Source organism: Rhamphochromis longiceps, linkage group LG6 (assembly GCF_057381845.1).
Source record: "Rhamphochromis longiceps isolate RC_006_pf linkage group LG6, R_longiceps_female_GT1.1, whole genome shotgun sequence".
Lineage (NCBI taxonomy): Eukaryota > Metazoa > Chordata > Actinopteri > Cichliformes > Cichlidae > Rhamphochromis > Rhamphochromis longiceps.
The window spans coordinates 26423680-26437297 of NC_140562.1; the positions used below are offsets into that span (position 1 = coordinate 26423680).

At 42.4% G+C, this 13618-nt stretch overlaps 2 protein-coding genes across 2 annotated transcripts; one reads left to right on the forward strand and one right to left on the reverse strand.

Moving 5' to 3' along the window:
* Positions 1-428: 428 nt before the first annotated feature.
* ugdh (UDP-glucose 6-dehydrogenase) lies at positions 429-7135 on the forward strand. The gene is made up of 12 exons (XM_085409932.1): positions 429-649; positions 1617-1778; positions 2228-2329; positions 2731-2931; positions 3008-3205; positions 4094-4241; positions 4327-4421; positions 4637-4767; positions 5027-5166; positions 6102-6193; positions 6300-6410; positions 6513-7135. Exons 2-12 carry the CDS (start codon positions 1617-1619, stop codon positions 6621-6623), a joined length of 1491 nt encoding a protein of 496 aa, XP_085266058.1. The 5' UTR covers positions 429-649; the 3' UTR covers positions 6624-7135.
* A 463-nt stretch (positions 7136-7598) lies between these two features.
* Positions 7599-13548, reverse strand: lias (lipoic acid synthetase). The gene is made up of 11 exons (XM_085409933.1): positions 13267-13548; positions 12849-13018; positions 11950-12043; positions 11280-11360; positions 10948-11104; positions 10628-10685; positions 10419-10547; positions 10024-10169; positions 9870-9940; positions 9684-9795; positions 7599-8822 (listed from the first exon to the last, which is right to left on the reverse strand). The coding sequence occupies exons 1-11, from the start codon at positions 13348-13350 to the stop codon at positions 8767-8769; spliced, it is 1158 nt and encodes a 385-aa protein (XP_085266059.1). The 5' UTR covers positions 13351-13548; the 3' UTR covers positions 7599-8766.
* Positions 13549-13618: the final 70 nt, after the last annotated feature.

The window sequence follows — 13618 nt, forward strand, 5'->3', positions numbered from 1 at the left end:
TAGGGGGTTGATATTCCAGCAGTTCTTAATGGCAGGCTTGATTCTTAGTGGTCTCTGGGTTGTTGCTGAACACGTTTGAATAATTTGTGCAATTATTTGAACTAATCACCCTGGAATCTGCAGTTGTTTAGAAGTGGCTCTAAGAGACCTTCCTGACTATGAAGCTATGATTCTCCCTTTTAGATCTCCACTGAGTTCCATGGAGCTTTGCATTGTTCTGAGAATTGGTCAGTCGAATATTTGCTGTCTTAAGTCATGAAAGATGGATACTATACAATTATTTCATCTCGGAAAAAGAACAATTACCATGACATTCATGTCCATGATGACTGTAAACTTCTAACCACAGCTCTCTATATAACGGTGTAAAATGCTTTTACTTTGAAGGTATGATGCCGGAAGTCTGACCAGTAAATAAATAGTGGTTTCTCCGAAGAAGCGCTTCACTTTAGGTTGAGGTCCAGGTGAGGAAAGTTGTTGCAGAGATTTCATTGGTGTGGTTTTTATACGTCGAGCTCTGGTTTGCTTTCATTTATCGTGTGTAACGGAACCGTGGCCGTGGGTTTGACGCCGGGACAGGACACATTTAGCGGAAGAGCTAACACAGTCTGCGCATTACTGAAGTTCAGAGACTGTCGAGCTGGCAGAGGTAACGAACCGTTAGCTAACCCGCTGACAACAAACACTTACCCACTCATTCATTTTCGTGTTTAGTTCTCCCTGTTTGAAGGAACAGAACTTAAAGTAGCTTCATCGTTCTCCTGTCGATGTGCCACATCAACGCGAACTAAGTGAAAGGCATCACCGATAAAGGGCTCATTTTTCATCTCTGCTTGACGTGGCTGAGCTGCAATAAAAGGCTCTTTATATTCCACCAGGCTACAACTGTGCACCTGGCAACTATTACCGCGGCACCACCGAGGAGGTGAAGTACTCCCGAGGAGGATTTTAGACAGAAAATCTAATTATTTGGGAGGAGCCACTCCCCTCTGAGTGTAACAGGGAATCAGCTTACCTGACTTGTAAAGTTGAGGCATCAGCAAAGCAATTATTTTCCTGTGACGGAACTAGTCATTACTGTAATTTTCTGTTATTTTGATAGTTGGATGGTAGCGTTTTACTTGCTTCTTATGCACTAATATTCCAGTCATCATCTGCAGAGAAACTGGATCTATAACGTTTAAACTATTAGAAATATGTTTGAGATGCTGTTAAAATGTTTTGTCCTCGACTATTTGAGCCACAGTTTTTTCATGTTTTTTCATATACATACCGACTTTCATGATAGCAAATTCATTTTTAAAAAAAGATTTTGTTGACAAAGATTGTATTGTTATGAAGCTGAAATTATGAGTGAGATCATCGATTACTACTTACTCTTCATCTTCAAATCCTTATAAATTGTTTTTTTTTTTAAGTGATTTGGAGCAAAAACTGTCCAGGACTCCTTGGGACCCCCTCCTCTTATTTTCTTATCTGGCAAACCCACTGATAAGCTGTTGGCAAGCACTGAAATGTGTACAAATAAGGCTTGCTTGATGGGTACTTTATCTCTTTATTTGCAGGGAAGTGTGTTCACTTGATAACTTTATAGCTCTGTGTTGTGTCCTCCCCAGATGTTTCAAATAAAGAGGATCTGTTGCATTGGTGCGGGTTACGTAGGAGGCCCAACATGCAGCGTCATCGCCCAGATGTGCCCGGAAATCACAGTGACTGTTGTGGACGTCAATGAGTCCCGAATCAAGGCCTGGAATTCTGACACTCTGCCCATTTATGAGGTAGCGTGCCATTATTTTAAAAAAACAAAAAACGTGGCGCTGAGGATAGTAGGACAAGATTAATTATTAGAGATCTGGTTAAACTTTAACAAGCAGGAGTAGGTCATAGGCTATTATCCTGATATGTGCAGCTTGAGATTAATATTCAGCATCTCAGAAAAGCAGTAAAGTGTTCAGATTCATTAAAGTGTTAAAGGAGTAGGTGTAGCCAGGCAACAGTTCCAGGCAAATGTTTTTGTTAAACATTGCTCCACCTCATGGACAAAATGAAACCTAAATTACTTCCAGACTGTGTTGCAACTTTTCTACGTCAACTCTGACCACGGTGTATTGCATCATCGTGAGTAGTTTAAGGTTAGTCAGTGGTCACTGTGAGCTGGTGTTGCACTCTTCACGTTTATTTTTCCTGCTGTCTTACTAACACGGCCTCTCACTTCCTCCCATTTCAGCCTGGACTGAAGGAGGTGGTTGAATCATGCAGAGGAAGAAATTTGTTTTTTTCCACAGACATAGACTCGGCTATCAGGGACGCAGACCTCGTCTTTATCTCTGTGAGTCCATCATTTAGCTCCACACACACACAGCCCTAGAGCCCGACTGATCCTGGATATTCGGTGGTTGAATATAAGTGAAAGATGTCTGTCAGTCTTCAGTTGTATTTAAAAGAGGAGATTGTGGCCTTATTATTTAACTTCTCAGCAACGCATGTAACATGCTATGCAGAACACGTTCTGCTCAGCTGTGATGTGTAACGGCTCTGTAATGACACAGTTTCTAATTTACTCCACTTTTCTCCTTTCTGCATTAAGTTTCTATCTTGTTCCAAATATACAGTTCAACACAGGCCGATAATGATCGACCAAAATTTCATTAGGGTTCTCCATCACACACTGGTTTTGCTTGTTTGGCCCACTGACATAATTAAACTGCACCTCTCCTTGCACTCCTCCAGGTGAACACCCCAACAAAGACTTACGGGATGGGGAAAGGTCGCGCGGCTGACCTGAAGTTCATCGAGGCGTGCGCCCGGCGCATTGTCGAGATGTCCGACGGCTACAAGATTGTCACGGAGAAGAGTACGGTGCCAGTGCGCGCCGCCGAGAGCATTAGACGGATATTTGACGCCAACACCAAACCCAGCCTCAACCTGCAAGTGCGTACCGTCACGTGAACAAAGCTCTTCGACCTTTGCTGAGCTGCTTGTTTCTAAAGTTGTGCTGCCGCTTCAGGTGCTGTCCAACCCAGAGTTCCTCGCAGAAGGAACGGCGGTGCGGGATCTGAAGGAGCCAGATCGCGTCCTGATTGGTGGAGATGAGACTGCTGAAGGTCAAAAGGCGATCAGAGCGTTGTGTGCTGTATATGAGCACTGGGTCCCCAAGGAGCGCATCATCACCACCAACACGTGGTCATCTGAGCTCTCAAAGCTGGTGAGTGAACCTCTGGGTGAGGTCGACCACAGAGAACAGTTTCGTAAATCTGTTGGTTGTTGTAGCAATTTATTAATCGTTTGCAAAAAAAGGCCAGTTTTCTTGGAAAATATCTCATGATTAATATTTTTAATATTTAACAGTCAATAAAAAAATAAATTACCAGAACTACATAGATTAGATTTGTGTTTATTAATCTGTTTCCAAATAGCTGCTCTTTATTTAATCCGTATATTGAAGGGTATATAAAACATGGAAAAAGGGTCAGATAGATGAACTCTGCTTGTAGAAAATAAACTGTGTAAATTATTAAGACATCAACTTTTACTTTGTGCTGTCAATTAATTTCTATGATCAATTTTAATCAGCTAGTTGTTACTCATTTAGCGAAAACGTTGTATTTAGTTATTTATTTCATGTGTGTGAGACGATCCACTCCACCCTACCTTTCAGTCTGTCTGTGAAGCGGTCCTTTTATGCAGGAAATTGAGAAGCGCTCTGGCTGAATGTTTCCATTCAGTAACATCTTCGCCCAGTGCCAGTGCTCTATAAAAGCTCTTGGAGTTAGTTGCTGGGCGTCTCTCCTGCCCTGAGTCACATTTGATTTCTGTGGCTTCTTGGTTTGCTTGTTGGACTAAATGTCCTTGAATGCACCATCTCTTGACTCGTGCATTCACTTGCACTACGGATCACATTGATTACACACACCACGGCTCAATTTCAGGTCTTTGTTCGTTTGATAAAAAAAATAAACTTTTTTTAATTGGATTTGTGAGTCTCCTTCTGTCATCGCTGAGTGGCCTGGTGTATGAGAAGTGTGTAAGTGATTATCACAGTACTTGTCCTTATCACAGAGCTAAACAAGTATTCCTGTGTGTCTGTGTGCAGGCAGCTAATGCATTCCTGGCACAGCGAATCAGCAGCATCAACAGTATCAGTGCTCTGTGCGAGGCCACTGGAGCCGACGTGGAGGAAGTGGCCAAGGCGATCGGCATGGACCAGAGAATAGGGAACAAGTTCCTTAAAGCCAGCGTAGGTGAGAGACAGTTTGTTTTCACATCCGCTGAACATGTACGAATGTTTCCCGTTCATCTCTTTGCTGTTTCTGATGCCTCGTACAGGTTTCGGTGGAAGCTGTTTCCAGAAGGATGTGCTGAATCTGGTGTATCTGTGCGAGGCCCTCAACCTGCCTGAGGTGGCTTCCTATTGGCAGCAGGTGAGAGCGACGCTCCTTTAGATGAGGAGGAGTAGTGGCTGAAGTCAGAGCCTCTCCCGAATGACTGAACACTTCGCCTTAGGCTAAGGGAGATTTTGTGGCAGAATCAATGCAGAACATTTTGGACATAACTGTTTATTTCCAATTAAACAACTTGTACATCTAGTACTGAGTAGTGACAGTAGCACTTATTTTATTTTTTATTTTTTTTTAAGGTGATCGACATGAATGAGTACCAAAGACGACGGTTTGCCTGCAGGATCATCGACTGTCTCTTCAACACTGTTACCGGCAAAAAGATCGCCCTGCTGGGCTTCTCCTTCAAAAAGGACACGGGTGACACGAGGTGGGTCTCCTCCTTTTATTTTGGCCATTTCTTTCCCGTTTTGATTCACTTGAAATGGCTTTGTTAAACTTTTGTTAATCATAAACCTCAGTGTATGAAAGGATAATGAAGAGCCCATTTCAAACCCTGGGTTTGCTCTTTGTACATACAAAACCTGCAGAGTCACTGCTGACTGCTTTAATGTGCATCTGTGAACTGTAACCTCGATTGGAGCTGACATCAAGGTGTTCGTGTGTGCACGTGTGTTGTGTAACTCCAGGGAGTCGTCCAGTATCTACATTTCTAAGTACCTGATGGATGAGGGCGCCAAGCTGTTCATCTATGACCCCAAAGTCCTTAAAGAGCAAATCATTCACGACCTCTCCCAGCCCAGCATCTCCGAGGACAACCCAGAGAGAGGTGTGTGTGCAGTTTGCAGGTTGCAGTTTCCAGTGCAGTACTGAAAAACTCATTGTGTAGTTTATTTTTGTCAACACCCTGATTTACTTCATGTCTGTATGAGTGAACCAGGTGGTTTAGTGTAAAGACACCTTCAGCTCACTTCAGTACCTGGCTGCAGACAGCTTAAATAAACATGATTGTAATGTGGTAATAAGTGAGCTATAGAGATGCTGCTCTGTGGGTGGTGTTACCTTTGTACAGGGCATTGCTAAGCAAACTGGTTACGGGCTCGAGCTTGACACTTTACATGCAGACAGGAGAGGTAATGATGTTATAATCAAACACCTTTAAGATCAAAACTATTAAATGACTACTCCTTTTCTGATAATAAAATCTGATAGGACTTGAAAATAAACCAGAATTCCAGGATGTATTTAATAAGATTTATAAAACTGTAACTCTGACTGTGCTGTAATAGTTCAAATTGTCTGTTGGGGAGAATTTAAGCCAACAAAGTATATCATGTCCTCTACACCCACCAATGTTATCTTTGGGTGGGTGTAAAGGACATTTTCAAGAGAACCTAAGATAGGATAGGGACACACCATGTCAGAAGCGACTAAACTTCTTAAACATCGCCTGTTTTTGCTCCATTCCTGCTCCATATTTTCATTCTTGAACTTTGGTACAATTCACATTTCAAAATGATCATTGTTTGGCTTTTACTGGGCCTTGGTGCAGAAAGTGTTTGTCTTTCCTCTCTTCTGATTGGCTGTCCCTCACAAACAGCAGGTGTGAAGAGCAGGCGGGCGTGGCAGCTGTAGCAGAGAGAACCACATTAGATATTGCTTCTCTTAGATGCCACTGAGATCTCAGTAACTTTCAGTTGCTTTATCAGTAACTAAAGCAGCACTCACTAACACTAATTTGTTTGAACTGTTCTTCATTTTTAGTGTCTGAGTTGGTGACTGTGACATCAGACCCTTATGAGGCTTGCCAGAGCGCTCATGCATTGGTCATCTGCACAGAGTGGGACATGTTTAAGGTCCCAGTTACATTTTACTACTACTTTTATTTTTTTTAAATGCTTCGTATTTGAGGAATATGTGAGAAAACATTTTAATAGTCATATCTGCTTAATCCCACCACAGGAACTGGACTACGATAAGATTTACAAGAACATGCTGAAGCCGGCTTTCATGTTTGATGGCCGCAGAGTGCTGGACCACCTTCACCCTCATCTCCAGAGCCTTGGCTTCCAGGTAAGATTTACAAAAAAAAAAAAGTTCCAACCCCTCCATCATGTAAAAATCCAAAGTATTTAAGTTTTGGTTTTTTTGGTTTGTTTGTTTTCCTGTCTGCAGATTGAGACCATCGGTAAAAAGGTGACACCAGCACGAATCCCCTACACTCCAGCAGCTGCTGGTCCTCGAATCACTGCCAGCGACGTTCCCACCAGCAAAGCAAAAGTCTGAAACTCATTTCTTCATCACTCAACATGCAGCAGATTCCTCCTAGCCTTTCCCCCCCTGTAGCTGGTGAAACAATCCAGATCCTTCTCCCTCAGATGCTGTATCATGCCCGATGAACAGTGTGTGTGGGGGGGATTGGATGAGAGCTGCTGATCCTTGAATCCAAAATTTGTGAATGATTGTTTTTTGTTTTTGATTAAAGCATTCCATATGCGGTTAGTTTTATACATTTCACATATCAGGTACACCTGTTGGACTGATTTCTGATGAACACTATCAGCCTGAGTGTTATATTTACTGTACAATCAACTATTGTTCTAAATCACAAATTTTATACTTATAGTATTTTTTATAAATCTACTGTATGTTAGTCTGTCCTCAATATCTGTGGCTGTTTACTCAAAAGGGCCAATGCAAGTAAATTTTTCTGTTTTGTCTGTTTCAAAAGTAATAATAAAAAAAAAATAATTAAGAAATGACAAACTGCAAAAATGTGACCTTTAAGACTTTTATTTCTATAAATATCAATGTACATTTGAACTGATCGGTGTGCAGCACAAACATCTTTCTTGTCCAGCTGTGACATTTACACTGTTTTACTCTAGAAAAAGTGCACTTTCTTCCAAATTGGCTGTTCAGCAAATACACGGGTATCAAAATCTTTTGCCACCCATTTACCTGCTGGGAGGCTAATTGCCCTTGCTTTGTACCTTTCTTCCACACAGTACAGGATGGATGGTGCTTCTTGTTTTTGTATCACAAGACTGATCCAAAAAAAAAAAAAAAAGGATCCTGCTTCATTAAATCAGTTCTAAAGAAGCAGACATGAAGATTGTATAGGAATTTCTTTTACTTATGTATTAATCACATTATTTTATTGTATAATGCCTTGGTGCCACTGGATTTTAACATGTCTCACACTCATACAGTAAGACAAATGGTGGGGGTCTAGTAAGGAAGTTGGTGGAAGCAGAGGACTCTGGGAGGTAGCAAGGGAGTGTGAACCTTAAGGTGTGAAACAGCTGCGTACTGCCTTTTGTTCCTGAAGAAGGTATTTAACTGGGAGCCATGCTAGGCTCAGGGAGACTCTGCTGACCGTCTGCCCCGCGGTCATGCAGGCTCTCCGCCAACTTGGTTGTCTGTTGTCTTTGTGTGTTTGGATTAAAGAGTGTTAGCTACTGCTCGTCTGTAGGCTTTATTTAATCGAAAACTTCCACAACAAGGTGATCGTGAACAGAGCCCACTGTTAAAGGTCAGTAGCTGTTGAGAATAGATTCCTTAATATACATCATAGTTAAAGAGAATATAGTTTGGGATTGATTGTAATATTACAATATGGCCGTTAATGGGTGTAAGAAGGCCTGGAATGGGAACAAAGAACTGGGGTGCAGGGCAGGAGGACAATCAACCTGGGCCAGGAAGCAAGAATTACTGAGGGTGAGGGGCAGGCAAAGGGACACTACCTTAAAAGGAGATGGGGTCAGGGTGTCAGCACCCTTGGCCACTGTACTAGTGTATTTCCATTGTGGGGGTGTTTACTGTAGGGGGGAGGAGACCAGAGGTTATAACTGTAACTGTTGTGTGGAGTTCTTTAGATCAGCCTTTAGCATAGGACTGCAGTGTGCTGATCTCCAGATGCATTTGTAAGAATAATGGGTAATAAAAGGATTGTGTAAAACATGGAAACATCTCAGCGTGATCTCTACCAGGACCAAAAGAATCGCAGAGACCGGCGTTGTCTCAACATAGCTTTTTTTTTTTTTTAAACCCAAAGTTCACTGAGACGAGGGATGGGATTTAGGAATCCCCAAGGAGCGGAAGCAAATTACAGCCTCTGCTCCTGACAGCTGGGCGAGTTGGTGGACACTCGGGTTACCCAACGTGTCTGCTGTTTGTTCTTTGATAGTCTCTTTAAAATGCAGCCCTCTGGCTTTTTCTCAGGGAACACAGAGCAGCAGTTAGAGTATGGTCCCTGTACTTACAAGTCTGTTATTGTCACTTCTGTAGCTTTATTTAATGCCTCCCACAAACATTGTACTAATATTAAACATGTTTCCTGTGCTGTACTTTAAATCGGTGCATTACGTTACAGATGGACGAAGCTCATTTTGTCACTGCGTACAGCTGAACGCACACAGCAGGCTCCTCATTCTGCTGCTTCTGTTTCCCTCTTCTTCAGTAGATTCTTTAAGAAGAATTCGCCTGTGAAGAAAGAAAAGAAGAAATGCACTGAATTCATCCATCCTCTGCTTCTTGTCCCGTTCACAGGAGCAGCAGTCTAAGCAGAGATCCCCAAACCTACTTTCCCTGCCCACTTATCCCAGTTCTTCCATGGGGGACCCTGAAGCATTCCCAATTCACCTGAGAGAGATAACCTCTTAAGGCTACTGTGGGGTCTGCCCCAGGTCCTCCTCTAAATAGGACATACCTAAAATACCTCATTTAGGAGGAGGAGGAGTAGCAGATCCACACCGATTCCCTTCCAAATGACTGAGCTCTACATTCCTGTCTCTGAGGGGGAGCCCACCCGCCCTTCAGAGGAAGCTCATTTCCACCACGTGAATTGATCTAATTTTTATTGAGTGATTTGGCCCAAGTTTTACTGCTGAATTTGTCTGAAAATGCAAAGCCACGTTTAATAACATGATTTCTCTTCTTAACTGAAACAAATTAACTGTCTCTCTTTTGTCTTTGCAATCATATAATTATGCTTATAGTTGATATCCCTGATCACAGTGTTTTGTTTTTATTTTTTTTATCTCTGACCTAATATCTCCACTTTTATTTGAATGTTTTTGGCTTAGTTGGCTTTGGACAGTCACGAGGATGATTTGTGCACTTCATTAGGCACTCTTTTCCCCACCTGATCGTCTCTTTAAAAAAAAAAAATTGCAATGTTTATCTGACAAAGTCTATAATATGTTTCCAGAAGTGCAAAGTTAAAAATATGTAACTAAAATGATTTCATATAGAGATTTAATATTCTTTGCACACTGGCTGGACATGTTGAATATTAATATATCCAAAAAATACTAATAAACATTTATTAACATCACTTCTCACCTGCTTTGTAGGAGGATCGCACCAGTGGTCCGCTGGCTGTGTAGGTGAAGCCCATGTCACTGCCAACTTTCTCCCAGTGGGCAAACCTCTCTGGAGTGACATATTCCTCCACCTAAATCCCAAAGACACGCACAGAGTCAGAGTGAATGTGTCTGTAGCCAGCAGCACAGCAGTAGGAGTGTTTACCTTTAGGTGGCGTTTGGTCGGCTGCATGTACTGCCCGAGTGTTAGACAGTCCACTTCTGCCTCTCGCAACTCTGTAATGACATCCTGTCAGAAAACTGTAGAGTTTGTCTGATTTTTTATAATGTGTGTGTGCGTGAGACAGCGGACTACACACCCGTCATAGTGCTGACGATCTGTTGGTCAGTCTCTCCGAGCCCCAGCATGATGGAGGTCTTGGTGAGCACCGTCGGTTTGACCTTTTTAGCGTGCTTCAGGACGCTCAGAGACTGATCAAAGTTTGCTCTGGGATCACGTACATGCCTGTAAATACACGACAAACATCACTGTGCATCTGAGAAATGTCTCTGCTGCACCACCTGCTGGTCAACATGTGTTACTGCAGTGTAACGACATTGCATGTTGTTATTAACTTTAACAATACTTCACACGAGCCAGCTTTATAATGTGTGTTTATGACCATGAATTTAAGCTTTTTAATGGGAGAACTAGAAATTAGATGCTCAGATTTTGACTCTGAGGACTTACAGTCTATTAAAAATCCCTCAGTACCTTTGTAGCTCGCGCACTGTTTCCACATTGTGGGCGTACACGTCTAATCCCGACAGGGCGATCTTTTCCACCGCTGCCAGGTCTCCACGGAAATCAGGAGTCAGGCATTCAACCAGAATCTGAGGATTTCTAGCAGGCAGGATCAAAGTTGCTTTTACAAAGACATTCAGATAATGTAATAAATCCAAAAGGGGCGGAGTCGTGTTTACCTTTCTTTCAGGTTAGTAACCGTCTTAGCAAAGTGCTCCGCTCCACCATCAGCAATATCTGCACAAAAATACAGAGAGAAGAAAAATCTAAGATATATATGATATATAATATTTTGAAAATGCCTTGAATTTTATCTTTAATTTGTGGACATTTTTGTATTTGTAAACTGAAAGTTAAAACCAGAACAGTCTGATTTCTTTACAGCTTTATGTTATTAAATTCTACAAATTGCAATGCAGTTGATCGTCACTCATGTAATTCTTGCTGATGCACAACAGCAAGAGACTCATGCAGATATAGTCAGGTAAGAAACTAGTACCGTCTCTGTCGACCGAGGTGAGGACCACGTAATCCAGTCCCCAGGCGGCGATGGCTTTGGCTGTGTTGTACGGCTCGTCAGGGTCAAGAGGCGGAGGCTGACGTGCTGTCTTTACTGAGCAAAACCTGCACCCACGGGTGCATGTGTCTCCCATCAGCTACACACACAAATACATTATCTCGCTAAAATAGAACAAAGAATCCAGACAAATACAAAACACTGATATGGCAGCGCCAGTTCATAAAAGAACAGATGGTGAATATTAAAGATTAAAGTGCTTCTTTGCCCTCTTCAAAAACTGGAAGTAAATTCAGAGAGCAGCAGAGACTCACCATGATGGTGGCTGTGGCTGTGGCGTACTCTCCTCCTCCCCAGCATTCCCCGATGTTCGGACACCTGGCCTCCTCACACACCTGAGATAACAGACAGATTATTCATAAATCACAACAACAGTCATCTAAAGATGCTTTATATCGTAAGGTAAAGACCCAACAATATTAGAAAGAACTCCAAAACCAGATGAGCTCCTATGAGATAGGACTTTGTGACAGAGGGAAGGCAAAAAAAACAACAACACAAAAAACACTTCAACAGGAAGAAACCTCCAGCAGAACCAGGCTCAGGAAGGGGCAGCCATCTGCTGAAATCCAAACTGGGTGCTGGAAGCTTTGGAATTTTTTGAGCTATCCTACTGCATTTAAACTGTTTTAATGGGCTGTTTAATGTTTTGGCTGCTGTTACACGGGAATTTCAAAATTTCTTTCTTATCTTATTAAACATTTTTCAGCCTTTCTGTTGAAGGTTGAATAGTCAAAAACGTAGCATGTGCCGTTCAGTGAGCTGAGAAACTGCAATATTTTGATAAGTGCGTCAGTGCTACAGCAGTGTGAAGGCGAATCAGCGGAGACCTTCAAAGATCACATTAGTTGCACCTCAAACATTTCTTTAACAGCAGCCAAAAAGCAGCTGGGCTGCCTGACAACTTACAGACGGAAAACTTACCGTGTGAAGGTTGAGATCTCTCAGGGTGTTCTTCAGCCTGTTGTAATTCTTTCCAATGGGGATCTCAGTCTTCAACCATGGAGGAAGCCGCAGCCTGACAGGAACAACAGCAGACAGCTCGGTGTCTAACAGTGCTCTCATCTCTAAGTATCTGTGTCTAAATACTGCTAAAAAACGTTTACTGATAATAAAGAAACCTGCTAGGTCAGAGCCTGCAGTACGGGGAAGAGCTCATTGAGAATTAGTGGCAGGCTCTCAGGTCTGCCTGATGCCCCTACATGTAATAACTTTGTCCTCATCTGTATTTTGAGCTCTATGATGAAAAATCCTGCATGCATTTGGATGCGTTTTGCTACTAAACAGTCGTTTTCTTAATCTCAACTTCACTTGCATCTTTTGTGACTGGCTGCAGGGCGCTAACCAAGCTTTTTGCATGTGTCGACTTCGCCTTTAATGCTCATTATGGTGTTGAACTGTTCTCTATAGCATGTGTCTGCACATTTATGGTAGAGCCGAGCAGGCCAACAGCTCATTATCCAACAAACACTTTTATATTTCCTCTGAAATCCATTTTTCCATTTGAATGTTTAATGCAAACATTTTGACTAGCTTTTACTGAAGCTTTAACAGCGTTGCTTATAGCAGTGTTTGTGATGAAGTTTTGGACTCAGAGACTCAGCTTCTGTTTGTGTGCATTAACAGAACAAAATAAACGTGCAGATGCTGATTTCTATACTAAATGATAGTCGACCTATCATTTAGTATAATCCAACAGCTGCTACAAGTGAAATGCAGTCTGTTTATTTTTGTCAGTGATCATGAGTTTAAAACTCAGACATGCCAGCATCTTAACATGGACTCAAACCAAAGCTCAAGCTCCCCGGGGCCTGAAGCCTCACCTCTCTCCCTTCTGTCTCTTCAGGGTACCTTTGTACTCAGCCCACTTGCTTTTTTCAGATAATTCCCCTGAAATAAAGTCTTGCAGGTCAGGCCCGTCGTCTCTGAGCAGCTCCTTCTTTCTGTCACTTCTCTCCGGGGAGGGTCTGGTTGATAAGCAGCTGGTGTAAACCTGCAGAGCAACACTGACGATTAGTTCAGGAGCTTCTCTGTGTTTCTACACACGGCAATTCACACTGACAAGGTGGTCACGACTCCGGCTACTAAACTACATATTCGCTTAGACACATACAATCTGTCAGAGGCCTCCTGACAGACCCAGCTGGGAAGCCCGCAGTCAGATTTTTTCACCGGCTGGAGCCGTTAATAGACTATCCGAGCCCAAGTTTGTTAGACTGAGTTGTGAATTTAACTACTCACGTGTGGGATGCATCTGGGACTCAGCCATAGGTGGTTTGTGGAGAAACGACCCGCTACGCAACAACTTTGCTTGAGTAGCGCCATGACTTTGGCTAGCAGGCGGTTAACGTTGGGATAGCACCTCGGTGAACGACTGCTTTGGTCTGGTGCTTCACGTGAAGCGGACAGAATTGGAAAGTATTCTTTAAAAAAAATGAGCTAAAATTTCAACGTAGGTGATTTTTTTACGAACTTAATGGGTTATAGATATATTTTAAAATGAAGACTAGACGAGCTGGAACATAACATTATGGCAGCATTAAAAAATTTCTAAAACAAAATAAGGCAACAGATGGACTAAAAGATGGCCATT

Bases quoted from the DNA above. Each gene is read 5' to 3' on its own strand.
- ugdh (XM_085409932.1), top strand. From the start codon at position 1,617: ATGTTTCAAATAAAGAGGATCTGTTGCATTGGTGCGGGTTACGTAGGA. The intron at 1,779-2,227 runs GTAGCGTGCCAT...CTCCCATTTCAG, and splicing joins ACACTCTGCCCATTTATGAG to CCTGGACTGAAGGAGGTGGT. The intron at 6,411-6,512 runs GTAAGATTTACA...TCCTGTCTGCAG, and splicing joins TCCAGAGCCTTGGCTTCCAG to ATTGAGACCATCGGTAAAAA.
- lias (XM_085409933.1), bottom strand. From the start codon at position 13,350: ATGGCGCTACTCAAGCAAAGTTGTTGCGTAGCGGGTCGTTTCTCCACA. The intron at 13,019-13,266 runs GTGAGTAGTTAA...GTTGCTCTGCAG, and splicing joins GTCCCAGATGCATCCCACAC to GTTTACACCAGCTGCTTATC. The intron at 12,044-12,848 runs GTGAGGCTTCAG...TGTTCCTGTCAG, and splicing joins AAGAGACAGAAGGGAGAGAG to GCTGCGGCTTCCTCCATGGT.